Source organism: Aythya ferina (assembly GCF_964211825.1).
Source record: "Aythya ferina genome assembly, chromosome: 1".
Taxonomy (NCBI): domain Eukaryota; kingdom Metazoa; phylum Chordata; class Aves; order Anseriformes; family Anatidae; genus Aythya; species Aythya ferina.
This window is the reverse complement of record NC_140296.1, coordinates 171,730,238-171,756,237: the sequence shown is the minus strand read 5'-3', so window position 1 is coordinate 171,756,237 and position 26,000 is coordinate 171,730,238. Positions and strand designations below refer to the sequence as shown.

The following is a 26,000-nucleotide window of genomic DNA, read 5'->3' as shown; positions in this document are numbered from 1 at the left end:
TCCCCCATGCAGTTTGGGTTAAGAAGGTGGAAGAGGGTGGGTGGGAGGAAGGTGGTTTTGGTTTCTTTCCTTTGTTCCTAACTTCTGTAGCTTGTTAGTAATGGCCAATGGGTTTTATTAATTTCCATACTCTGAGTTTGTTTTGCCCTTCACAATAATTGTTGAGTGATCTCCGTGTTCTTGGCTCAAGCCCTGAGCCCTTTCCATCATGTTTTCTCCCCCTTTTCCCTTTGAGGAGGGGGAGTGAGCGAGCGGTTGTGGTGGAGCTCAGCTGCCCACCTGAGTAAAACCACCGCAGAGGTGTGTCCCACAGTCTCTGCGTAGGCCAACAAGGAGTCTTGCAATGTGAATCCTTCACAGTGGATGAGAAGTTCCCCCCGCCCCCTTCTTTTGCTCCCTCCATAGAGGTTCACAGTCCGAGGCAGTCGCGTGCTGTAGCGGAGCAGGGGATCACGGTGGCAGGGCGCTTTTCCTCATCGAGGTCACTGGAGGCAGGCGAGGGAGCCACAAGGACCTGGCAAGTCGACTCCATGCTTCAAGACTTCCTCCAGCCAGAAGGAAAGAAGGGTAATGGTTGTAGGCGACTCCCTTCTGAAGGGAACAGAGGGCCCCATATGTCAGGTAGACCCTACCCGTGGGGAAGTCTGCAGCCTACCTGGGGCTCGGGTCGAGGCCATTCCCAGGAAACTTCCTGACCTTGTTAGCCCCTCCGATTATTCCCCATTAGGGAGAATTCAGGCTGGCAGTGATGAAATTGCTGAGAGAAGCCTGGAGGCTACCAACAGGGACTTCAGGGGGTTGAGGCAATTGCTGGATGGAGTGGGCACGCAGGTGGTGTTTTCCTCTATCCCTTCAGCCCTCCCTGAATTTGCCAGATGAGTGTCAGAAGGTCTCTTTGTATGGGAGAGCCCGAGTCTCCTTGCCAGGAGAACACCTGGCTCAGAGGACGCTGGTTTGAAGCCTACAAATCATTTGCCCTGCATTCAGAAATCTGGCCACAGCACTAAAGCCAGCCTCATGGACAGTGTGGTTGAGGTCCCCCGCTTGTCGTGGGCTATCCCTTTTGCAAGGGAACCATTTTGAGCCACAGCAGGCAAATGACGCCTCTGTCTTTGCGTATTCTCCCTTTTTCCATCCCAAGCCCTTGTCCCTAGTTTGCCCACGAGTTTCCTTTGGTACTGTGAAACTCACAGGACACACCTGCAAAAGGCTTGGTCTGATTCCCACAACAGAAATAACACATTTGCTGTTCACAGGATGCTCCTGGTCAGCAAGGGAGACAAGCAGAAGGAATCAGAGGGAATGGTCACACGGCCATGGGAGAGGAGAAGCAAAGCCCGCAAGGGAGAAGAGAAGAAGACAAAGACCCGCACTACATGACGTGCTTTATTAAGTGCCAAGGTGGGCGACAGAACTTGGAATTGAAGGCGGGCTGTTATCTTGTTTTCTGGACTGGGACGTCCTCTGCTCCACCTTCATCTGATCTGTAATCGTGTTCACCTGTGAAAATAGGCAAATGCAAAATAAGGCAATGCACAAGGCAGGAACACGTTTTCACCTCCAATTAACAGTATGTCAAAAGTTAGTGAAGGAAAGTCCAGAAGCTACACACAGAACGTTGTGAGGGAACCTGCAAATGACTCTTGCTCAGCAGTGTTAGGCTTAGGACTCTGCAGTCCTCTTCATCCTCGAGTGTCCCTACTCCCTGAGCATTCAAAGTGGGCATTCTTTGGAACACTACTCCTAAAACGCAGCTTCCACATTCACCTTGAAAACGTTGAAAAGGATCTGCCTTTGAAAAGGCAAACATCTTCTTGCTGCCACCTGGCCCTAACGCAGCCTTCGGTGTGGCATGTCTTTGTCTGGTGCCCGTTCTCTCAATACCATTTTTACGGTCATTTTGTCTATTCTCCCTGTCTTTCCCTTCACTCTTTCCCTTATGACTTTGCAGAAGAAGAAGGGCACTCTGTATTTTGCACACCCCCCAATGACCAGAGGTCTTCAGCCCTCCCCCATACAGTTGTGCACTCTTCTGATGCTTAGTAGTTGTTTTAGCAGAAAGACGGTGTGTTTTGGAACCACAAAGAGATTCTAACTTGAGGCTCAGAAGCATAAGCTTGCCCACAGATATTCTTTCAGAGGGGTTGAGAATAACATTTATGAATGCTGACCTTAGCCACGCAGGCTTCAGTGGTGCTTCCGGTCTTCCGGTCGAGCTTCGCGTTGGCTTCGTTGAGTCTCTGATGAGCTCTGAAAAATTCGGAGAGATTGAATCAGGAGATTCAGAGATTCTGCTCTCTAGAAGGCCCATATTATTCAAGCATTCATGTTTGCAGACAGGACAATAGGACAGGCAATTTTGCTTCCCTGACTTATATCGCAGAGAACATTACGACGAGGAACACATGATCGGAGTGGCCAGAAGGCCACCTCTTAAAGACGATACCAACTTCAAAAATGCTTTTGTAATGCCACGACCAGTGATGGTACTGCGGGAACACTGAAGCATTATGAAGGCAGTTCTAAAAGAGAGGAAGGGTTGCAGAGGAGTCTTTTATCAGTACGCCTTTTTAGGCAAATTTACTGACATAACGCCGAGCAGGCAGAAAAAAGGGACGTTAGGAAGAAAATGTACAAGGAAAAAGCAGCATCTTGCTCTCACTCCAAAAAAAGTGCAGACGTACTTTTGGAGGTTCTTTTCTAGGCATCTTCTGAGGTTTACTTCCTGCAGATAGTAGTGCTTGTAACTTGCCAGTCTTGCCTCAATGGACTCATATGGAGAAGTATGCTCTTGCAGTGTCTTTTCCCTAACATCCTCCTCTTTAGAGTCAGCATCTCTGTTTCTGTGCGTTAGCTTCTTTCCCAGAGAAGCACAAGGAGGGAATCTTGTCGGACGTTGCGTGTCCAGAGAGGCTGCCTGTGTCTGAAGCAGATAATGAAATTTCCATCACCACAAAGAAGAAGAGAACCATCCCCCCACCAGTCACACATAGCCAGTTTCAAGGGCCCAGCCTCACTAAGGGGAGGGCGCTCTCCTCCTCACTACCACCAGCAGTCAAGGCAGAACATGGAAACTACCACAGGTCAACGATCCTATTTCTCAGGAGGAGAAAGTAAGCCTTTTCCAAAGGCTCCATACACAATTCACAGGGACTTCTGCGCCAGTGGAGAACAACGCCTCACAGAAAGAATGAGGGGCAAGACCCCAAATACAAATATGTCCTGCGACTTCTGGTATGAGCACTTGTTCCCTGTCAGGCTCTTTCTTAGCTCTGTCTCTTACTGTTGCTTTTGCTCGTGACCCACCTTGTAAGTCTGCAGAAGATCTTTGAGGTATGCCACCTCTTTTTGCAGCTGGCCATTGGTCTTCTCCAGTTTCTTCTGAGACCCACGCAGAGCAGACAGCTCTTCTTGCAGGTTGCAAGTTTGTGCTTCTAGCTGCCTGCGTTTTTCAGACTCCATCTCCAGCTGCTGCGAAAGTTCTTTGAGCTGTGGAGAGCAAAGCACAAAGGGGTAGGGCCTCAAGATGGTGTTTGTCACCTTCGGACTTGGTATTGAAAGCAAAGTAAAGGCAGGCTCGTCTTTTAACAGAACAGCTTTTAGATCACTGCTGACAGGATTCCCCAAGTTTTCACCCTTCCTCGGTTCTTCTGCAGGGAGACTGGCCTGAAAGGTGCTAGGGACGCTCTTGCCCAAAATGCTCCTCTGCTCATGGGACATCAAACACACCTCTACTCAAACACCAGAAAGAACGCCTATTGTGTGTGTGTGGGGAAGCGCTGCAGTGCAGAACGGAGTAGGCACGAGCAACCAATGCTCTTCCTGTCGTTACTCTGAAAGCTTTGGAAACAGTGCCTCGGGAGGCCACTTTGACATGGCTGCTGGAGGAAGGCATTTTCTTCCTAGGTCAAAGCTGATGTTTGCTTGCAAGGATGCGCAGGATAGAGCAGATGTCCCATGAAGTCCCAAAGGTCAGCTGCGGTGCTGCCTTACTCTCCTCCCCCAGAAATATACCTTTTTTATACATACTAAAAATACAATCGGGAGGTTCCTGCCTTTCATAAAGAGAAAGAAAACAAAAACAAAACCAAAACCCTCACAAAACAAGCAGACCAAAAAAAGGAAACTTAATCTTCACTTTACACCGCCTCCACACAATGCTACTTCCTTGCAAATAAGAGACCTCTTATAAGGGCAGTGAAGCTACGAGAATGCTACGAGCCTTTGGACTAAGAATGGGCCACCACAAGGGCACTTGACTCCTTCCACAACACCTCCTAAAGCACACGTGTGCCTTAGCAGCACCTCTCAGTAACCAGGGGAAAGGTAGCTAAAGGGTTCCGTGCAACTGAACAAGACACCCACGGCAGCTCAAAAGCACTTCTTGCTCCTCGACATCAGGGTGCCCATGGCTAGGGGAAGACGGGCTGAGACAGCGGCTGGTGAGCGAGCGGCAAGTTACAAAAGCGTCACTGGCTCAACTCCTAAGCCAGGGCTCCAGAAGTGATCTTGGGCAAAGCCAACTTCAGACAGGTGGAGTTGCACCTGCCAGACCTGGAAAATGCTGTGGGCCTGTGCCATGGCCTGTGAAGCCACTAGGCCCGCCAGCCTTGCTGTGACTCTCAGCTCGTCCTTCCTCCACAGAGCAGCCTGCCCTCAGGGTGCCCTCACAGATACTGCTCTGCACGTTCATTTTGACCCATAATGGCAACTGCATCTGCGTTCACCTGCTATGGATGACAACAGAAGGTGCACCGAGGAGAGAACAGGCAACTCGCAATACGAGAAGCAGTATAGAAAAGAACAACAGAGGTACAAACATGAACAGACAAAAAAAAGAAATCCAAAAATCCTGCAGAATCCAGAGCTCACCTTTGCTGTTAATTTGTCAGCTTCACAGGCCTCTTCAGAGCAGCTGCTCGTCACGTATCCTGAAGTATTAAACTGGCTCTCTCTTTCTCTGGCCTCGTATTTGCTTAGTTTCTGCAGAGCTCCGTCCAGACGCCTCCTTAACCTGCGCAGCAAATTAGTCAAGAGAACAACGAGCTGAAGGAACTACCCGCCCGTTTCACATTCTCAGACATAAACAGCATAGAGGTGGCTTGCTTCTTCTTTAACACGCTTGACAGACCAGGAGTTACTGAGAAAAAACAGCGTTCCAGTGCCACAGGTCACTTGGAGGGTCCACCTTGCGCCTCAACGGAGGAACAAATGGAGAAGGGACTTCCTTCCCTCCCAGGAGACTTGCAGGGCAACCTGCATTTGAAGTTCTTTTGGCAGCTCTGTAAAACCATAGGCACGCATACAGAAGAGCCTTGTAAGGCCTAGCGTGAGGCTTGAATTTGCTCACACACCGTTACCCTCACCTACTTTTACAATCAGCCTCCATGAAGCTTGATTTCTGCTCTATGGGATCTCTCTTTAGAGTGCTAACAAGCCATACCTGTCACATTCTCTCTGCAGTTTGCTGTTGCTTTTCATTTCCTGCTGGAGGCGCACTTCGACTGGGCGTTTCAACTTGACCTGCTGCTTCTGTTCCGTTCTCTCACACTGATGCTTTCAAAACAGAAAAGATGCATGGTAGAACCAGCGCAGGGACAGTATCTACATGTGGTATGTGCAGAATGCCTAGGCAGAACTGGGTAGCAGTACTGGTGAAGCAGGGGGAGCAGGGCTTCCCCTTCCCTTGAACGTGCCCTGCCATAAAAGCAGGAGGGTTCCCCATGGCTCCCCATGTCTTTCCACCCACTGCCTGCCCAGCAGGTATTCAAAGGCTGAAATAGTCATTCACAGAAAGCATTCCCATACCTGCTCGTGCGGAGGCCCGTCTGCGGTCGTCTGTGCTGACTGAAAGGGAGTTACCAAGATCTCCCGGGGATTACGAGCCTACAGAAGCACAAGAAGGAGTGAAAAGTCATGCTGCATGCAACTTTCCTGCCTCACATCTCTCTGCTGCTCTTCCCCTCCTGCCAGTCCCAGTAGAGCACCGGGCTCACGTTCGCCTCACCGCCTCCCCAGGCGAACAAGAAGAATCATTTGCTTCGCAGACGCCACCGATGAAAGCCCCTCCTTTACACGAAGAGGAACTGCTTTGTTAGCGACCGCGTGGCATTTCAGGTCGGGGCTGTGCAGCACTGTGCAAACTTGACAACTACCTCTCATGCAGGAGGACTATCTCAAGTGCGGCCTGAGATCTACAGTATCACCACTGGTCTAAAGCAGAAACTACCCAGACCGGTGCATTCCAGTGAATCCTGCTTACTTTCCTACTTACAGGGAATCCATCTTACTTTGTCCCCACAGAACTACTTAGCCAGGCGCAGGAGCTCACAGGGAAGAGGGAAGTTTGTCACTGACTTACTGAGGCAGAGGCTTGCGGGCATCTCTGAAGGGCTTCAGTCAGTCTGCTTTGTTGCTGGATTGTGGCTTCCAATCTGTCACTTCTAGCTTCGAGTCTGAAAGAGAAATATGGGCCTTGTTGTGGAACTCCACAAGAGCACACAGTTGGAAAGAGCAGTGTGCAAGAACGTAAGCTGAAGCAAAGGCTTCTTTCCAAATCAAGTGTTAACTTTCTGCGATGTGACGAGGCAATCCCTGTGCGTTCACACAGTCCCAGAAAGCAGCGCCTCGCCCCTCTGTCTTACTACCCTGCCTACCCTTGCATGCGTTCTTCCAGCTCTCGGAGAGCTGCAGTTCCAGAGGATGCCTCCAGAAGGTCTTGCACTTCCTGGGAAGAATCTGCTTCTTCTCTCTTCTTATCCTGCTGTACTGTCTCCAGGTGTTTTGCCCAGTCCTCAGTCTGAATAAGCTTTTGTTTCAATTCCTTCACCTGCAAAACCACAGGAAGAATCAATCCATGGTAGTCAGCCTAGTCTCTACGGAGGGCACTTGACTGCTCCCACTCTCAAACCCCCATGCATGTTACTTCACTGCAGGTTGTACTAACCCCTCTCCTATAGCTCTCAAGATTTTCTACAGCATTTCCTGAATGCCCGTTGTGTTGGTCACCAGCAGAGAGGGGGAAGAAGGGAAGAGAAAGGACAACCACCCTCGGATTTATCCCTATAGTGCAGCCTTTCCATACCTCAGCTTTAACCTTCTTCAATTCCTCTCTCAAGTGCTCTGCGTCTTTCTCATCGTCCCCATGCTGGCTCTCAGTAGCTTCAGGTGGGGCTTCTGACACAGACACGCTTTCAGGAGCACCAGGAAGCTCCATCTGCAGCTGTCTGTCTCGATCCTACAGAAATGGGGTTCCGTGAGCATGACAAGGTCAGTGAGAACAGGGGAATATGAGCTGCGCTTTTACTCATTAGCTTCTGCAACGAGGTCAGTCTTCTGCCTGAAACAAAGCATTGGAAGCGCCCCACCGCCGGGCATCTGCACAGCTGGGGACCTCTCTCCATCTTTCTTAGCCTCAACTAGCAGCAGCTCTTTGTGAGGGTTTCTGTTGCTTAAAACACAGGGAAGGCTTAACGTTTTTTCTCTTCTTGGAACATAGGCGGAGAGCCTGGGCAGGGGCTTTCTGCCTACGCAAGAAGGCGGGCAGTGGAGAATGGAATCTGCAGAACTATTGTTGCCTCCAGGGGCATTTCAGCACTTGTAAAGCAGAGGCCAGACTTCTTTCTGCCAGAGCTTAAGCACGGCCTGGAATTTCCCTGCAGCTTCTGAGAACATGCTCGCAACCAAGGAATGCACACTGCAAGCAGAGCTGCAAGCCCTCAGTGCTATTCCCTGGTATGTATGTCTTCGTTGTTGGCCTTAAAAGTTGCCACGTAAAGGTTACCAGAGCGCTGGTGAGGTATGGTGACCAGCAATGGCCACTACCGCCAGCCCCTTTGAGAAGCTCAGAAGATTTTAAGCAGCAGGAAGAACCTTTGCTGCTTCATTATATAGAATATGCTTCCCCTCGGCTGGAACTCTAACTGAAAGGCCAGCTGCAGCGAGACCCAGGTCTCCTAGCACCTTGACCAACCTTTGTCCCAGTGCAAACTGAAGAGCTGGGCTGGAGCACAAGTAGTTCAAGGGCCCCCAGTCACAAACATGTGGCAGAGGCAGCAAGAGAGGGAAGCGAGCCCAGAGGTAAACCTGCCCCAAAGTAAGTGAGCCAAGTGGCAGCCAGTGGGTCCTTCACAGAAAGTACCTTGTGATCCCAGGGCAATTCAGCCTCTTCCTCCTGCTCTGCTCCTACAGCTGGCAGGGCGCCTACAAGGGATGGACGAAGCAAGACAGTGTGAGCATTCCTGGCACTCTGCGTTTCCCTGCCAGTCAAGCCCTGACCCCAAATACAGGAAAGGGTCTGACATCAGGCCACATTACTTGTCCTCATCGGCTCTTCCACACTACAGGCTCCTACCTTCTCCATCCAAAGCACATGTGGCCACTGTAAAGCACTTAGTCCTTGGAGAGCACGATCTGCTGGGGACTGCTGTGTCTTGCGCAACATCAGCAGAAGCTTCTCCCGTCTTTTCACTGCGTGCGGGTTCTTGCAGTTTCCTGGCAATGCTACGCGTAGAAAGAGAGAACGTACAGGCAGTCAGATCCAAAACATCGTTGCCCGGGATCCTGGCTCTTGCTGAGGACAGCAAGTGACTTGGAACCGGTTCAGAACTGTCTGTGTGCGGTGTCAGTCTCCCCACGATGGTGGACCTGCTATGCCACCAGGGATCTCTTGGAGGGTTTATCTGAAGGGACACTGGTAAGATCCCCACTGAAAGACAAGGCGCCTCTTCCCTGCTCAGTGGAGTGGAACTGGGCTTAGCAACACAAGCGGGATTTCTAGGAGAGCCTTGTGGGTGGAAGTTCTCCTCTACTTCCAAATCCTCTCTTGACTTGGGAAGGAGACTTATGAGAAGACATCACTGAGCCCAGCTTCAAGAATGGTCTGAAGATATCATTAAGCCTTTGTGCATCTACCACAAAGGGTGACAAATCAGCACGGACACGGACAACTCAGCCGCTCTAACAGCGACGTACAAAACGCTCACCCAGCATGTCCCGACTGGAGAGCATAATCCACAGCCGTGTAGCCAGTGAAATCTTTGCAGGTAGTGTTGGCACCGTAGGAAAGAAGCAGCTCTACTATCTCCATTTCCCCAACAGAAGCGGCAAGCATAAGAGCAGTCCTAAAACATCCAAAAGATGATATATGAAACATGGCAGCATTTGCAGGCTCTGTGTTGTTATTATTCTAATCCCTGTCTACTCCCCAAACAATTCCCTCCCCGATTCCTACGAGCTGAGGGAAAGCAAAGCCACAACACACAGGGGAGTGTTGCAGGACTGAGGCTGGAAGGCACCTCGGGACGCCTCCTGGCCAACCGCGTCCCCAGAGCAGACTCAGCCACGAGTCCAGACCACGTTGCTCAAGGCTTCTTCCACGCTGCTCTTCAAAGCCTCCAAGGATGGAGGCTGCTCAAACCCCTGGCACCACCTGCTCCCCTGATTAACCTTCCTCATGCCGAGAGGGTTTCTCCTAAGCAGCTCTGGGAAGGCCTCTTGTTTCACTTCATGCCCATTGTCTCTTGGACAACACTGACTCTCTTTCTCCGGATCCTTCCAGTGACAACGCTAAGGAGACCCGCATGCACTTTGGAGCAACGCCTCACCTTTCAAGGTCATTTTTAGCACACGCAGTCGCTCCTTTTTGAAGAAGAAGCTTTACCATCTCTTTCTGATGGCAGGAGATGGCAAGAAGAAGCGGGGTATTTCCCTCCTGAAAGCGTAAAGAATCCCAGTCAGAACAACCCAGATGAATTACGTGCCTTTCCCAAAGAGCAGCGCTACCCATACTCAAAACTTACCCAGTTCTTTGTTTCAAGCTGTGCACCATGCTCAACTAACATCTCTGCTATAGATGTGTTAGGAGCTGCGGCAGCCAGGTGAAGGGCAGAGTTGCCTCTGCAAACTCTCAAGTTTGGGTCGGCATGGCGCTCTAGCAGCATCGCCACGCATTCTTCATGCTGGCTCTCCACTGCCTGCAAACAACACAAAGGAAGGACTCGTGCCATGTTTCGCTCTGTCACAGCTACAGCAGCTTCCCAGTGCTGGAAGACAAGAGTGTCTTCCAAGACGAGCTCGCGTACGCCTATTACGTGCCGATTACAACTTTCAGGCTTCTCTACAGGTTGGCGTGAAGAATGCAGCAAGACACTTGTCACTTGAAGCGCAATCGATAAAGCCCCACTTAGAGCAGAGTAACGTGTTCCACATACCTTCATCAGTGGCGTTTTGCCAGTGCTGTCGCAAAGGTTCAGCAGGCACTTCTCTTGCACCAGGAATCGAACAACATCTGCATGGCCGTTCGCACAAGCAAGGTGCAGAGGTGTCCTAAAACCAAAATAAATTAGCTTTCCACAGGAAGGCAGTGCCTGAAATCACTCCTGGCTGTGGAACACGCGCAGGGCCACGAGTCTCCACTTGCCAATGCCAAGCGGAACGAAAGCTTTGGAGGCTGTGGAACTCCATGAAGACCGTGAAGTCTGTGTAAGCCTTCGAGTTTTTCCACAATCACTCAAGCGGCAGAAGGGCGGTGAATGCCCTGACGCTGACCACCAGACAGGAGAGAACTGCTCATGCCCGAGCGGCTGCTAAACAACCCCAGAGGGAGAGGACAGGGCGGTGGCGGTCGGCGGCATGCCCTTTGAGCAGCGCTCGAGCCGCCCCAGCAATTGCAAGCAAAGCTGGATTTTTCCCCTCTGCCAGCTGAGAGGGAAAAGCTCGCGCGCCACGGGAGAGCGATCCCACCCCAAGCCTTTAAGATGCCCCCCAGCCCCTCACCGCTTTGCCTGGTCTAGACCGTTTTTGCCTGGTTTCTTCAGCCACCAGTGCTGCCTCATCCAGGCCAGGTCGCCACGGGCGGCAGCGTGGTGCAGCCCATGCAGGCCCTCCTCTGGCAGCTGGTGGGCATCGCTGTCTCTGGACAGCGAAGTGCTGCTGGGCATCGGATGCACCTTGCCCCGCTGGAGGAACCTCCTCATTCTGAAGCAAGGATGTGGGCACAAGCCCACCTGGGGCCACCGGAGCCCTGCGGGCCCTGCTTGGGTCCGACACGGACAGGCGCAGGGGCAGGGGAGCCGAGCCCCGAGCAGCGGCTGTGGCCTAGCACTCCCAGGCAGGGCACGGACGCACCAAGGCTCCCAGCCAGGGCAGCGCTGTTGCTCCCACAGCAGAGGCAACAACACTGAGCACTGCTGCTGGCAGCGGTGCATCTACACTGTGTCTCAGCGTTGTGTCACATTATGTCACAATGGGTGTCACCAGGGGCGTCACTAGGTGTCGCCTTAAGTTGGAGGGCCTGTGGTGGTTTTACCGTGCTGGGCAGCTAAACCCCACAACCGCTCTCTCACTCCCCCTCCTTTAGATGAGGAGGGGGAGAAGTAAAGCAAAGAACAACTCACGGGTTGAGATGAGGATAATTTAATTAAAGGGAAATAATTATAATAATTAAAGAAAGACTACCGTGAACTAAACAATTTAACTAAGGGGAAATAAAAAGGTAAAGGGGAAAAGGGAGGGGGAAAAGGAAAAATAAAAAAAAGAAGGGAGGAAAACAAACAAACAAAATAAATGAAGGCTATATGGAAGTGCAGAGGAAAGAAATTACTCTCTACTTCCCACAAATGAGCGATGATTGACCACGTCCTTGAAGCAAGGCCTCAACGCACGCAGCCGGGTGTTCGAGAGGAGGACCGACGTTTTCCCAACGAGAGCCCACCCCTCCCCTCTTCTTCCTGTTTCCACCTTTTATTGCTGAGTGTGACACCACATGGTATGGAATATCCCTTTGATTGGTTTAGGTCAGCTGCCCTAGTGATGTTTCTCTCCTCACTTTTTGCCCACCCCCTAGGAGGGTTAGAGAAAGGCCCAATGCTGTGCCACTGCTGCTCAGCAGTAGACACAACACTGGTGTGATAACACTGCTGTTCCAGCTACAAGTACAGAGTACGGCACTGTACGGGCTGCTGCCGGGAAAGTTAACATTCCAGCCAGACCCAGTACAGGGCCACACTCCCCCACAGTCCAGCAGTGACTGCGGCAGTTTCTGGCTCCTGCCTGAAGAGCTCTTTGTGCCTCAGTTGATGTTCTTCCGCAGCGTGGATGGGGATCTCGGGCCATGCGACGGGGCTGGGCTCCTCAGGAGGCATCGAGAACATGCCTGGCTGGCAGGGGCACTGCATTACTTCCCTGGGGCCATGGTTGAGCTGGCACCCGCCCCAGTTGTACTGGGTCTGGCTGGGATGGAGCTAACGTTCCCTGCAGCAGCCCATATAGTGTTGTTCTCTGCACTTGTACAGAATCGTAGAATCATAGACTCATTAAGGCTGGAAGTTGCCTTCAGGATCATCTGGTCCAACCATCACCCTACTACCAATGTCACTCACTAACCCATATCCCTAAGCGCCAGGTCCAACCTTTCCTTGAACGCCCCCAGGGACAGTGACGCCACCACCTCCCTGGGCAACCCGCTCCAATGCCCGACTGCTCTTTCTGACAAGAAATGGCTCCTAATTTATAACCTTATCCTCCCCTGGTGCAGCTTGAGGCCATTCCCTCCAATCCTGCCACTAGTTACCTGAGAGAAGAGGTGGACCCCAGCTCGCCACACCTTCCTTTCGGGTAGCTGTAGACGGTCATGAGGTCTCCCCTGAGCCTCCTCTTCTCCAGACTAAACAACCCCAATTGCCTCAGCCGCTCCTCACAGGACTTGTGTTCCGGGCCCCTCACCAGCTTCGTAGCCCTTTTCTGGACACGCTCCAGGGCCTCGATGTCCTTCTTGCACTGAGGAGCCCAAAGCTGAACACAGTACTCAAGGTGCAGCCTCACCAAAGCAGAGTACAGGGGAACAATCACCTCCCTGTTCCTGCTGGCTACACTGCTCCTGATACTAGCCAGGATGCCATTGGTCTTCTTGGACACCTGGGCACACTGCCTGCTCATGTTCAGGCCAGCATCGACCAACACGCCCAGATCCTTTTCCTCTGCACAGCTCTTGAGCCACTCTCCCCCAAGCCTGTGGCGCTGCAGGAGGTTGTTGTGGCCAAAGTGCAGGACCCGGCACTTAGCCATGTTGAACCTCATCCCATTGGCCTCTGCCCATCGAAGCATCCTGTCCAGGTCGCTCTGCAGGGCCTTCTGAATTTTAAGAGTAGTTTTAGCTGTATTTTAGGAGTAGTTTTCCAAAGAATGCCCAGTTTGAACATTTAGGGAGTAGGGACGCTTGAGGATGAAGTGGGCGGCAGAGGACTAAGTCTAACAACACTGGTGTGCAATAGTCCTTTGCAGGTTCCCTTCAGATGTCCTGCGTGGAGCCTGTGGAATTTCTTCCACTAACTTCTGAAATGCTTGTAGTTGGAGGTGAAAACATGTGTTCCTTCCTTAAGCATTTCCCTCTTATTGTGCGTTTCCCTGTTTTCACAGCTGAACATGATTACAGATCAGATGAAGGTGGAGCAGAGGACGTCCCAGTCCAGAAAACAAGGCATAGTTCTACCAAGATGGGAGAAGACTGCCAACACTTGCCTTCTGACCCCTAACTCAGGCATCTTCCAGGCAGCGAGCAAGCGCAGTCATTGGCCCCACCATGCTGGCAAGAACGCAGCGGTTTTGTGCAGGTAACAGCCTGCCTTTAATTCCAAGTTCTGTCACCCACCTTGGCCTTTAATAAAGCATGTCATGTAGTGCGGGTCTTTGTCTTCTTCTCTTCTCCCTTGTGGGCTTTGCTTCTCCCCTCCCCTACTCATTTGACCGTTCCCTCTAATTCCTGCCGCTGGCAGGGGCACAGCATCATTACTTCCCCATCCATGGCTGTGGTTGATCTGGCAGCTGTCCTAGCTCACCCCCACACTCTCCCAGGCACAGGGCAGCACCGTGCCCACATGCAGGGACAGTTCCCCCCTGACGTCCAGCTCCTGCGGGGCCATTCTTCACTTGTGCTGCCACAGTGGTGCTGCTGGGTTGGTGACAGCGGCTGAAGGTGTTTGCGTGCTCCAGACCGTCTGGCTGCAGATGGGCCTCCCCAGATTTGCCAGAGGAATGGCAGAAGATGTCTTCCTATAGGAGTATTGGGTTTACACAGCAAGGTTTTATCTGCAGGGCGCTGCAGGGGTAGCCTCTGTGAGAAGAGTCCAGAAGGTGCCCCGTCTTAGATAAGGGCCAGTTTCCGTTGGCTCCAAAGGGACCCCACCGCTGGCCAGAGATGAGCCAAAAATTGTTCTTTGTGCACCTGTGAGAGCATATTTAAGAAAGGGAAAACAAACAAACCAAACAGGCACACAACTGCAGCTGGGAGACTGAGGAGTGAGAAGCAGCCCTGCAGCCCCCAAGCTCAGCGCAGCAGGAGGGCAGGAGGTGCTGCAGGCAGGCAGCAGCAGTTCCCCTGCGGCCTGTGCAGGGAGAGGCCCCTGGTGGAGCAGGCTGTCCCCCTGCAGCCTGTGGGTCCCACACGGAGCAGATCTCCATGCTGCAGCCCCCCCATGGGTGGAGGAGCCCCCGGTGGAGCAGGTGGATGTGGCCTGGGGGAGGCTGCGGCCCATGGAGAGCCCCCGCAGGAGCAGGGTGGGGGTCTGGGGAATACTGATGCCCGTGGGGGACCCGTGCTTGAGCAGTTTGCTCCTTGGGGACGGACCCTGTGGTACCGAGCCATGTGGGAGCAGTGCTTGAAGAGCTGCTGCCTGTGGTCATCCACTACAGGCTTAGGAGCAGCAGAGACCAAGTGTTAGGGACTGACCACAGCCCCCATTCCCTGTTCTCCTTTGCTTCTCATGGAGGAGGACATATAAGAGTGTAGTTGGGGGAGAAGGCGTTATTACTTTGTTTTAAGTTTCTCACTGCTCTAGCTTGTTAGTAATATCTAATAAATTGCATTAGCTTCCTTGTGCTGAGTCTGTTTTGCCTGTGACGATAATTGTTGAGTCATCTCCCTTACCTTACCTCAACCCTTGAACACTTTTCATCATATTTTCTCCCATTTTCCCTTTGAATAGAGGGAGTGAGAGCACGGTTGTGGTACAGCACAGCTGCCCAGCTCAGTAAAACCACCAGACCTCTTCTTCTTCCTGCTGCTGTCCGTTTATCAGTGTGCAGTAGTGTTGCCTGGCAGGAGCAGTGACTGAAATGAGCCAACTGTTTTGAATGAACATAACCACATTATCAAGAGACAACAAGTGTTAAGCAAGATGATAAATCGTTATAATAAGACCAAGTAAAGAGGGCTGTGCACTCCAGGGTGAGGATCCAGACTAGAGGACATCACTCCATATTTGCCTGCTCTTCTGGCTCATCGTAGTCATCTGTGACTGCTGTTTCCCAGAACAGGGTGCTGGAGTGGATGGGCACTGTGCATGTCTGCTTTTGTGGTCATAAAACATGAGTGAGCAAGGGAGCACTCAAGAGGATGGCAGATTTTACTTATTGTTGTTTAAACCCTGTTCCAAACTCACCTATTTCTATCAGAGGTCACTTTCATTTTTAAAGCAGCCTGGACACTTTTAACATCTGAGAAAAAATAAATACATCATCTGTTGTAAAGATCTCTGTGAGATTCAAATTTGCAAAGACAGCCTCCAACTGTGAGGAATCACTGGGAAAGGAAAAACAGCATCCTAGGAAATTTCCCATTTTCCCCTGTGAACTATTTGAGCAACTGCTTAAATATCAAGAGTTAGTTCTTCATTTTATATTTCATAACTTGATGAAATATTTAGTTATTTGACAATGCTGACATATCTATCAACATATATTGAGATGTCCTTTTATGTTAGCAACATATAACACTTTCATCTCCCTACCGGTAAAATGCAGAAAGAGATTTAAGATTGATCGGTGAATTAGACATTAATAACTGGGAGGCATTGTTGTACTTAGAGTGCATTATTTGAATCAATATTTGGATAATGTCAAGAGTAAATGGGAACCACGGGAAATAAGATCTTGGTCATATAGAACATATATCAATCATTAAAACACCTACCCCACCAGAAAGCAGTAGAGCATCGGTGAACAGTAAGTGTTTGGCTTACGTGCAGCTTCACGATCGGCCATTGAAAAACTATGTAAAAAAATATAAGTAAAAAATTATAAATCACTGTTAGTTACAATATGTGTTTTGCAGCAGACAGTTACCATTTTTCGAAATCACAAGCAGCCAGCTGGTGTTTAATTACAGTAGATTGATATTTCTAAAACTGTCAGGAGTTTCAGCGGTAACTCTTTTTAATAAATTTAGTGAAATAAGAAAAGTCTTTGATCTTGAAAGGTGATCAAGCTTTGGCAGTTAGGAACCTATCACCATCCCTTTGTTGAGACAGTGCCAATAACAGAAATCTAAGGATGACAAGTCTTAAGACTGAGACAGAAAGGAAATTAATAACCAGCTCATGCTTGATGAGATTTCTTTTTTGGTGGCAGTGTGCTGGATGACATCTGGATGCTATTTACATATGGTATTTGTAAGATACATAAAGACTACAGGGGGTGAACACTTATTGTATGGACAGTCAAAGTCATGGTCCAGTGCAGGTCTGATTATGGTGGTGGGTGAGCAAGTCCTGTGCTGCAACAGAGTTAGGGATCATTATGATTCCATTTGCACCGGGAAAATGCTAGGGATGATGAGCAGCTCTCCACTTCTCAAGAAGATCTTTTGGAAAGCCAGTTGCCTAGGGGCTGGACTGCTCATTTGAATAACAGTCCTGGAAACTTCTGGCTCTGGTTTTGCTCCTTTCCCTGTCTCAGCTGCCAGCCCCAGAGACACCAAGGAAGGTGCCCGTTGGGCCTCCACTGCCTTGGGAGTGCCTACCTGGGGAGAGGGGGAAAGAATGACAGGACCCATTAGCTCTAACTTTAGGTAGGTGAAATGCTCAGACCTTGATGGGATTTGAGCCATCACCTATTTCTCCTCACCATGTATTTTTCTTTTATCTTACCTATCCCACACAGTGGTTGAGAATGTTCTATTCTGGTGAAAATTCTGAATTTTGTTGGTTGTGTTAACGCATGTTGCAATTGGTCCAACCCGTTTGGGTTGCTGCAGTTTTGGTGCAGGTGCTGAAGCCCTGACTGACACCCAGCTCCTTGGGCACTGGCAGAGAGACCAAGGCCAGCAGAACCCAGCTGCTCCTTGTACTCCCTCATGAGCCTGGTATAAGGTAAAATAAATCCAGCTCCTGGCCAGAACTGGGATTGTTCTGCTGCAGCAGCTTTCAGTTACTACACGCAGCTTCTTGTGAGGTCTGAACATCTGCACTATGGAAAAATCCACCCTGCTGAGCCTAGTTATGTCCTGCCCTAAAGGCTGTGTCTGTATTGGAAAAGGTGAGGAAACTCCTTGTGGATAAACATGTAGAAATCTCTGGTCTGCCACCGTCCACAAGAAAACGTGAACACGGGTGGGTGCTGGGTGCGAGGAGAGGGGCTGCTGCTATGGGCCAGCACCACGGGAAGCTAGGAGGTGGCACAGGAGCTGCTGCAGTGGTGCCGAAAGTCCACGGTGTGGTGCCAGCGCGATGCGCTCTGGGCCTCCTGACGCTGGTGGCAGCTTCTGAGGGCAGCAGGCGCCTGATTTTGGTGTGTGAGCATCGAAGCAAAACGACCTTGTCCTTCGGGTTGTCTGAGTGCTGGCACAGCTCGAGGTGCTGCTCTTTCAGGGCCGCTTGCCTCTGCTCCCCCAGCGTTATGTGGTGCTGTGATCCAGCACGGCTCAACCACCTCAGCTGGGCACCAGGTCCTGCAGGAGGGTCAGCACCCCTGGAAAGGTCGAGTCCAAGACCTGACGACAATGAAGGACACACGAGCATCCCCTAGTGATGTGTGATGTGGGCTCCCACCAGCAACTGCAAGAGACCTGGCAGACAAGAGCAGGGTGTGAGCTCCCAGACCCCTCCTGGAGGCAAGCTGGGGTTCTAAATACTTTCACCCCAAGTTTTGGCTTTGTTAAAAAAAAAAAAAAAAAATGTCTGAAAACAAAATCTGTTTGTTTTTATTTGTATGGATGCAATGAGGTAGGCGGGCAGGATATTCAATCCCTCCCATGGTTTGAGGAGCATCCTACCAGTAACAGACCTTTTACCTAAGGACACTTAGGCCTCATGTCTAAAGGTAAAAGAAGCAGGTGCTGACAAGCCCAGGAGCCACAGAACCTCTTCATTTTATGCTAAACAAAAGTTACTCCTATTTGTGCAGAAAACCTTTTGCAGAGCAAAAACCATGATGATGGATGCTACCTACACAACCTGCTGAAGTGTCCTGCAAGGCACAGACATCTGCACTGAGGCCTTGAACAAGCTGCAAGTAAATGACTTACTGGTGTTTCACTTTCAAGGTCTCTTCAGATTGAATGAGCTTTGCTAGAGGCTCCTTGATGCTGGGTTGAACAGGCAAAGGATGTTAGCACTTGACAGAGAGTTCAACAGACATAGAGGAAAGAGGCACAGTTTGTTTTCCTTGAGCTAATACATCGCTCTGCAAACGGTATCTTAAATAATGTAAATTTATGCTATTTGTCCTTGGGAGCTTGTTGCTTATGTAATTAGCAAAGGCTGACTTGCACTTCTGCCTTGCAGACCTTTGCTTTACACTGTTAATCATTGTGTACAAGACAGCTTTCCAGAGACTGTAACAGCTGTAGGGTGGATGCCCCTGCCCCAGGATTATGTAGCATTGGGCCACTACAAGCATAAACCAAAATGTTACCCACCTCATGCACTGATGTGTATTGGGAAAGTTCCTTTGTTAGCACTACAGCTGTCAGTTACACAGTACACTCGGTCTGCTTGGCTTCCAAATATCTAGTGCATGGTGTTTCGCTACCAAATGTAATGTAAGCATCTACAAAAGCCTCATGACTTTTAATGAGCGTAACCCAGAAGATGATAACTCCTCAGTACAGTGTGAAGAATGAATGGTTTGTGACATAGATGTGCTGCAACACATTTCTAAACTAAAGAGCTGTTTATAAATATCAAAATAAGAATTCAAAGGCAATGAGACATTTATGCAATCTGTAACATAATAAAAAGTGTCCACAGCAATATATCATCACTTGAAGACATCTACTGTATAACTATTCTTATTTCTGTTACTGGGGTAGCTGCATGAGGGTTTTTTGTATGTACAATAGATATCTGAGCATCAAGTCGTGGTGCACTAAACTATGGCTGAAATGAGTCTATATGATTGACAGCTTAGCTCTGGCAATACATTCTAAATCAAGGCCCTATGTGAAGAATATAGACAGAGTATCACAAGGTACACTAGGAAGGTGTATGTGGCAAACGCCAAAATCTGGGTGCAGCTTTAATACAAGTTGTGGGTGGGTGTTGGCTACAGGAAAAGGTGAAGAGGAACCTTTAACAATAAAGTGGTGTATGTAATGTGAAGGGATTCCTGTGTAGAAATGGCTGTGCAGAAGTAAGAACCTATTTGTAGAAGAACAGTTAGAAAATAAAATTCCATGTTTGAAAATAAGCAACTGAAAGTAGACTGATGTGAGCTTATAAGACACAGGGGACTCAACACTTTTGGTGATGTGAAGAGGTCTCATCAATCATCCACCTACACTGTCATTTGCCTTTGTCTGACAAAGCCTTGAATCCTCTTCCAGTACTGGTCGGGAAGTGTTTTGTATCTGTAATGGAAGCCAAGCAGGGATCTTTCTGAGGATGTCTTCTGCTGACTGGAAGTGTAAAACTGGATGTCACAGGCACTGCATGGTGTATTAGGATGCCCACGTGGGCTTTGTGGTGTGGACCCAAAGCACAAAGCTGCTCCCCAGTTAACTGGCAGGGGTGCTGAGGGAGCAGTTGCAGGACTGCCAGCTGCCACTACTTCACCACTAACATTTTGACATCAAGCGTGTTGCTGATGTCAAAGGCTTTTTCCTTCACCAGTTGTTCAGCACACTTGTGACCTTAAGCACCTCAATTTTCCGTTCTTCAAGAAAGATTCAAGCTCTCATTATGACACTGAAAACCCGGTCCCATAACAGCTGAAAAAAACAGGAAGCTAATTTCCAAAAGCTGTATTTTTGTGTTTGCTTTTTGAAATTGTAAGAAAGGAGGTTTATGGTTTGAAAGGAAAAGGAGAAAACATTCAGCTGCATACTGCTGGAAGAGAGTTGTTGGAGGAGTGTTTGTTTCATTATCATGTTGTAAAATGTTGGTGTTTTTTTGTGTATGTGCGTTGCATGCAGTGGGAGGGATGATGTGATCTGTAAAGTTAAGGTTTAATTTAATTTCAGTAAAATGTCAGCATGCATACAAACATGATAATTTCAACTTTCTTTTTATTCATCTAAGAAATCTGTGGCTTCCTGGACAGAGTGGCAATTACAGACATGAAGTAGATAACAATTGTTTTAAAACTGTAAATGAACATGCCCACATTTTTCTGTTTCAGCCATATGCCTTTTAATAACTAGGGTCTGTGTCTTGTTTACAGAATTGTCTGTGTAATGATGAAAGCCAGTAATCTTCTGTAAGTCACACAGGACAGATGAATTTCCCTGTAACAAGCTTTGCAAGGAACACTGCTTTGCAATTATGTTCTTAAACTATTAAGCATTTTGATGCTTGAAAAATGACAGTAAATTAGGCCGATATGGATCACATTTTGTCTGCTCATTAACAAAAAGACCTAAATAAAGAGGAGGAAAACCAGAAGAAAAGCTAATCCTAAACCCATAAGAGCTAAAAATGCTAGTAAGGGCTAAAATACATGAAACATGCATGGGTGTTTTAGTAGAAAGGAAGACAAGACTTTACATATTTTTCTGTGAAGATGTAAATGCAGATGACACATTTTGTTCAAATGATTTTACATTCCCATTCATGTTGAGGACTCTGGGTGATGAAGGAGGAGTTGTATAAGTCATCTTTTAGGTTGGAAAGTTTATAATACTCCTTTTTTTTTTTTTTTTTTTTTTTTTTTTTTTTTAAGCTACATAGAGTTAGTAAGATCATCACTGCAGTTCTGTCAACACTGGAGTCCACTGAGCTCCACCACATTCACAGTTTCCATGTGTGTACATATACAAACCCACACCCTAGACTTACACACCATGCACAGATGCACAAGAACAGATTAGAGAAGGAAAAACACTGCTAAACTTTTTAATTCCACAGCTGCAAAATACCTGGCAGTTCTGCTGGATGCCTCCCCAGAAACTCCAGACCTGAAGAAGATTCTGTCGATTTATCATACCAGTTCTTGCAGATTACTACTTGAGTAGATCTGTACAAATCCTTCTCACATATCCCAAACCTTTTTAATTCTCTGCACAGTGAACATTACTGTGGAGTTCTGGATCTGAAAAAGTTGCTTGAAGAGAAAGATTATTGTGAATTTATCCAGACATGACAAAGGTATAGTCTGGTTACAAATTTGAGTACCATCTCTGTTTGAGTGTAAAATGGGCTAGCTTGGACTGCTGCAGAGGTATCCAACTGGCAGACTGTATTGTTAATCCACAGGCATGTGTTTGCATACATCAGGCAGCCGATGAGCAGGTTGAACTTTCTGAGTGAAACAAAACAAAACAAAACAAAGCAAAACAAAAAAACTTGCTTGGTAAAAAAAAAAAAAAAAAAAATTACTGCTGTAAATTGTGTTACATTCAGTTTCTGCCCCAAATTCCCAAATTAAAGACCCTAAAATATTACATAAAGTACAATCTTTACCTGTATGGGAAGCAGAAAGAACAACCTGTCCATCTTATTCCATCTGATTTATCTGTTTTGCTATGATCCTAAAATAAATAAATAAATAAACACACACATTAAAAAAAAAAAACACTCAGGAATTGAATTATTTTAGTTTTTTTTTAAGCAGTTAGGGACAGCATTCCAGAGTAAAATTCTGATAGTATACAATTTTAGGTGATCTTGCCTATTCTGTCTTGACCAACTATTAATGTAAAAATTAGGTATGGAATTCAAGGCTTGTTAGGAAAATGAAAAACATAAAAGTGGTGTTTTGGCTCTTTTTTTTTTTTTTTTTTTTTTAAGCCTTGCACTTTTCCTTTGGCTTGTGCTACCTACCTTGTATTAAAAAGTTAAACCTGGAAAAGACATTGTTATTATCATTTTACACAGCCATATATTTTGTTAACAAAACCAGGGAATGCACTATGAGACACTTGAAAATTCGCTCTACTTCCAGTCATTTTGGAACTTTCTGAGCAAAACCTTGTAGAAACATAGTTTGAATGGAAACCTATTTTCCCACTTCACCACGACATGGGAAAACAAGGCAAGAGGAAATATGTAACAGCCACAGAGAAAGGCAGTCTGGGAACCTGGATCAGCATGGTTTACAGTGAAAGGGACCCAGATTATTTAAATCTACAACACCTGACATTTTGAAGAGAAGATATAAAAATACACTTTGCACAGAACAAAATAGTCCATCTCTACTAGATGCATGAAGCTTGAAGATACCTGTTCTCATCCCCAAAGAAAAAGAAAAAAGAAAAACAAAAAAGAAAAAGGAAAAGGAAAAGAAAAAGAAAAAGAAAAAGAAAAAGAAAAAGAAAAAGAAAAAGAAAAAGAAAAAGAAAAAAAGAAAAAGAAAAAGAAAAAGAAAAAGAAAAAGAAAAAGAAAAAGAAAAAGAAAAAGAAAAAGAAAAAGAAAAAGAAAAAGAAAAAGAAAAAGAAAAAGAAAAAGAAAAAGAAAAAGAAAAAGAAAAAGAAAAAGAAAAAGAAAAAGAAAAAGAAAGAGTGTTAGGACTACCTGCTGGGAGGAAAGCGCCTTCACACAGCTGTGAGAGGAGAGAAAATCCATAGAGAAAGTGTTACATTCCTTAATTGTTTTCAAATTCTTTGTAAGGTAAGTTAGAGCGAAGTAGACCTTAATTAGTATGAGTACTGAGTGGAGCCTTGAGCAACTCTTTTGAAACTCATTTTCCTCAAGTTGATTCAGGTTTCAGTGTGCAAATTTACTGATGGTAACAGTATGCACATCTTGAAAGCCTGCCAAAAACTATTATATATACTCTGGCATTACAAAAATGTTAACAGTCTGTTTTTCACCACTACTAAAGCTCACTCAGCACATGACTGCTATGCAGGTTGAGAGAGGCTTGCTGTGACACTGCCCTCATGCCCTCTGTGTGTGGTGGGGAGAGCACACCCTTCTTCTTCACAGCTGTTTGGGAGTACAAGGCAGCAAGATCCCAGCAGGCCCCTTCCACCCCAGGGACTGTGTCAGCATGTTGAAAGGCAGCCCCCATGTCCCACAGCATGGGGAGGCTCCCAGGCATGCCCCAGGTTGCAGCCTACAAGGAGCCATCCCACAAAGTCAGATGTACAGATTCCTTCAGGGTGAGGGATAAAAACAGCTGGCTCCTCAGGACCTTGTTTATAGGCTGGGTATCCCCAAAGCACTCAGTCATTGCCTCCAAAACTTTGGAAAAATAAGAGGTAGGAACCTCACTTTTCTATAATTCTCACAGGGTCTAGCAACTGCAATAGTACCAACTTTATTTTAAAAAGAAGACCAAAAGGAATATGTGGTAATACTGAACAACTGAAGCCATGATCGCTGTGTGGTGATGCAGACGTTGGCAACCTCTGCGTAAGGAATTTCTTAGTAAATCCCCATTTTGTAGGAGGTTTTTCTTTTGTTCTTTCTGTTGGAGACTGTTTTTTAAGGAATAAGATAAATCATGCTGTTGCAGCCTTTGTGACAGATTCCGTTTTTGAAAGGATATATACTGGTAGCATCTTGCTTCTGATGGGGCTGCTACCCTGATGTCCTATGGATCCTCATTCCAGTGTAGGACTGAAATGCTCCATAGAAGATGCTTTGGAATTAAGAACAGGACTTTTTTTCTCCACATTGGAGAAAAACAATGACAATGGTAAAGTGAGAGGATGTAGCAGCAGACCTTTTTTTAAAGACTTTGAAAGAAAACATGAGCAGCTAAAGTGAAGGAGAAAATGACCTCTTAGAGTGCCCTATCCAGTCCTCCCTGCAACCAAAGACATCTGTACTGTGTTCTGCTTCACATGATTTAACAGCATCAATTTTAGAAAGAGCTTCAATACCTTAAAAGGAAATATCCTTTAGACTAATTGAAAATTGGGGTCCTGAATAAATGGCATAATTCATAAAAAGCCTGAGCAGACCACGAAAGCTTTCAAAAGAAAGAAACAGCTGGTGAAGGAGTCTGAGGAAAATTGCTGGACAAGTTAGTTATTCCTCTGATCACTGGGTTTTGGCTAAGACGTAATTGAATACAGATACATATTTCTTTAAAGTATTGGTTCTGAATCATCAAATGGACCATAAAAAGCCCTTATCTAGAGGAGAAAAATGTTAGAACCACAGAGACATCCCTGTTTGCTGCTGAGCCATCAGATGCCCTGAATGATCCAAATGAAAGAAGCTTGACAGCTAAATTTTATTCCCAATGCATCAAAAGTATATAATGTATAAAGCAGGGTGATAAAGGAAAATGAACTCTCTTTTTAAAAGAAAAAAGCCCTTCCCAAGGGCTATAGCTTTGCTTTGCTTTGTTATTTGGAAATCCTGAGTAGCTAACATTTAGTAAGATGGGTCAGCATAGATGTATTTCTTCCCAGGATGACAGTAATAAAATCCTTGTATAAAGGATTTATTATTAATATTCCTAACAAGGCAGGACTTCACCTGATGGACCCTCCAGAGCCACCTCTCTTCTGTTATGTAAATTATGACCCTCTTGCTCAAAACTCCCAGGTGCATTTGACTTCATTAAACAAGTGAAAAAATGAATGGTGAATGGTGAATGAATCAGTAAATTCACTGTTTTTAACTTTTACAGTTGTAAGTATATCTGTAAAAACAGATTTCTGTGTCCTATGAAGAAATGTCCTGCAACTGACTGAAAATGGATGTCAGAAGATAATTTGCCTGCTTCTCTATCCAGCAGTCCATCTACGCATCCATCCATCCATCCATCCATCCATCCATCCATCCATCCATCCATCCATCCATCCTTGTATTCTTTTCTAATCTTGTAACAAAGATACAGTGATATGTAATTTAAGTCCAGATACTCTATGGCATTTCCACTGTATTAAAATCCTGAGTGATTTGCTTTATGCCAATAAAGACGGGAATTTTTCATAAGTTAACTTTTCTCAAGGCTGTACTGTGCCAGCATAATTCAAAGTGAATCTAAATGAGATTTCATGTCTCCTCTTTGATGAGAAGCCCCATGTTGATTGATGTCCTTCTTATTAGCAGGACAACAGCCTGTCTATCTCTTTGACTCCTCTTGAACTTTCTCATATAGAAAATCCAATGTCTCATGACCTTTGTTTTTGTTTTTGTTTTGTCTACAATAGCATACACTTATAGACAGAATCGTTGAAGAACACCTACAAAGCTCTCATCCAGTAGTGGAATTATTTTAGAGGAGAGACACTAGGTCTGGATGTCACTGACCTGTTGCTTGCTCCTATCAACCTACATCTCTCAGGTCTAAATTGTGGCTTTTATCTACCTGAAAAATACCATTCATCCATTTTTCCTTGCTCCTTTCTAACTTCCCCACTGACTAGAATAAAGGCAGCCCTCAGATAAGTTGTAACTCTCTTGAATTCTCAAGCAGCAAGTTTAACACTTTTATTCTCCTTCATGGGAAAGGATGTGATGCACAGCTTTTAATTGAAACAGCTGATGGTTTGCAGAGATATCATCAAGAGGGCACGAAAGTAAAGAAAACCAACCCAGATGCCAAGTGTTGGCTGTTTGCATCGCCTTTGCATTGGAATGTTGATTTCATAGATTGCACATGTATTTGCTATCCTATTTTTCCCAAGGGAACAGAAATCGGTTCATTTATACAACAGATTATCTCTCTGCTGAGAATAGCTCTCATAAGTCAGAGATTACTTGTCCCCAGGGAGAAGAGGAAAGAGAAAGCTTATGTGGAGAGATTACAGAGTTCATGTGTGTGCTCTAGTCTGCTTCCTATTACCAGTCATGACCCAAGAAATTAGTAAGAGTCAGTTACTTTCATC

The 26,000-nt window shown here is 47.0% G+C and overlaps 1 protein-coding gene across 1 annotated transcript; it reads right to left on the bottom strand.

Annotated features, from left to right (window-relative positions):
* Positions 1-1,373: 1,373 nt before the first annotated feature.
* LOC311429627 (uncharacterized protein) lies at positions 1,374-11,674 on the bottom strand. The gene is made up of 17 exons (XM_084505715.1): positions 11,603-11,674; positions 10,212-10,326; positions 9,801-9,974; positions 9,606-9,712; positions 8,985-9,122; positions 8,354-8,502; positions 8,141-8,202; positions 7,085-7,237; positions 6,657-6,829; positions 6,362-6,455; positions 5,809-5,886; positions 5,444-5,556; positions 4,873-5,014; positions 3,307-3,489; positions 2,685-2,923; positions 2,172-2,250; positions 1,374-1,500 (listed from the first exon to the last, which is right to left on the bottom strand). Exons 2-17 carry the CDS (start codon positions 10,215-10,217, stop codon positions 1,390-1,392), a joined length of 2,001 nt encoding a protein of 666 aa, XP_084361841.1. The 5' UTR covers positions 10,218-10,326; positions 11,603-11,674; the 3' UTR covers positions 1,374-1,389.
* Between the last annotated feature and the right edge of the window lie 14,326 nt (positions 11,675-26,000).

Excerpts from the sequence above, each read along its gene's own strand:
- LOC311429627 (XM_084505715.1), bottom strand. Across the intron at positions 5,887-6,361 it reads GCCCGCAAGCCTCTGCCTCA|GCTCGTAATCCCCGGGAGAT; the intron begins GTAAGTCAGTGA and ends GTGCTTCTGTAG. Across the intron at positions 3,490-4,872 it reads CTGACAAATTAACAGCAAAG|CTCAAAGAACTTTCGCAGCA; the intron begins GTGAGCTCTGGA and ends TGCTCTCCACAG.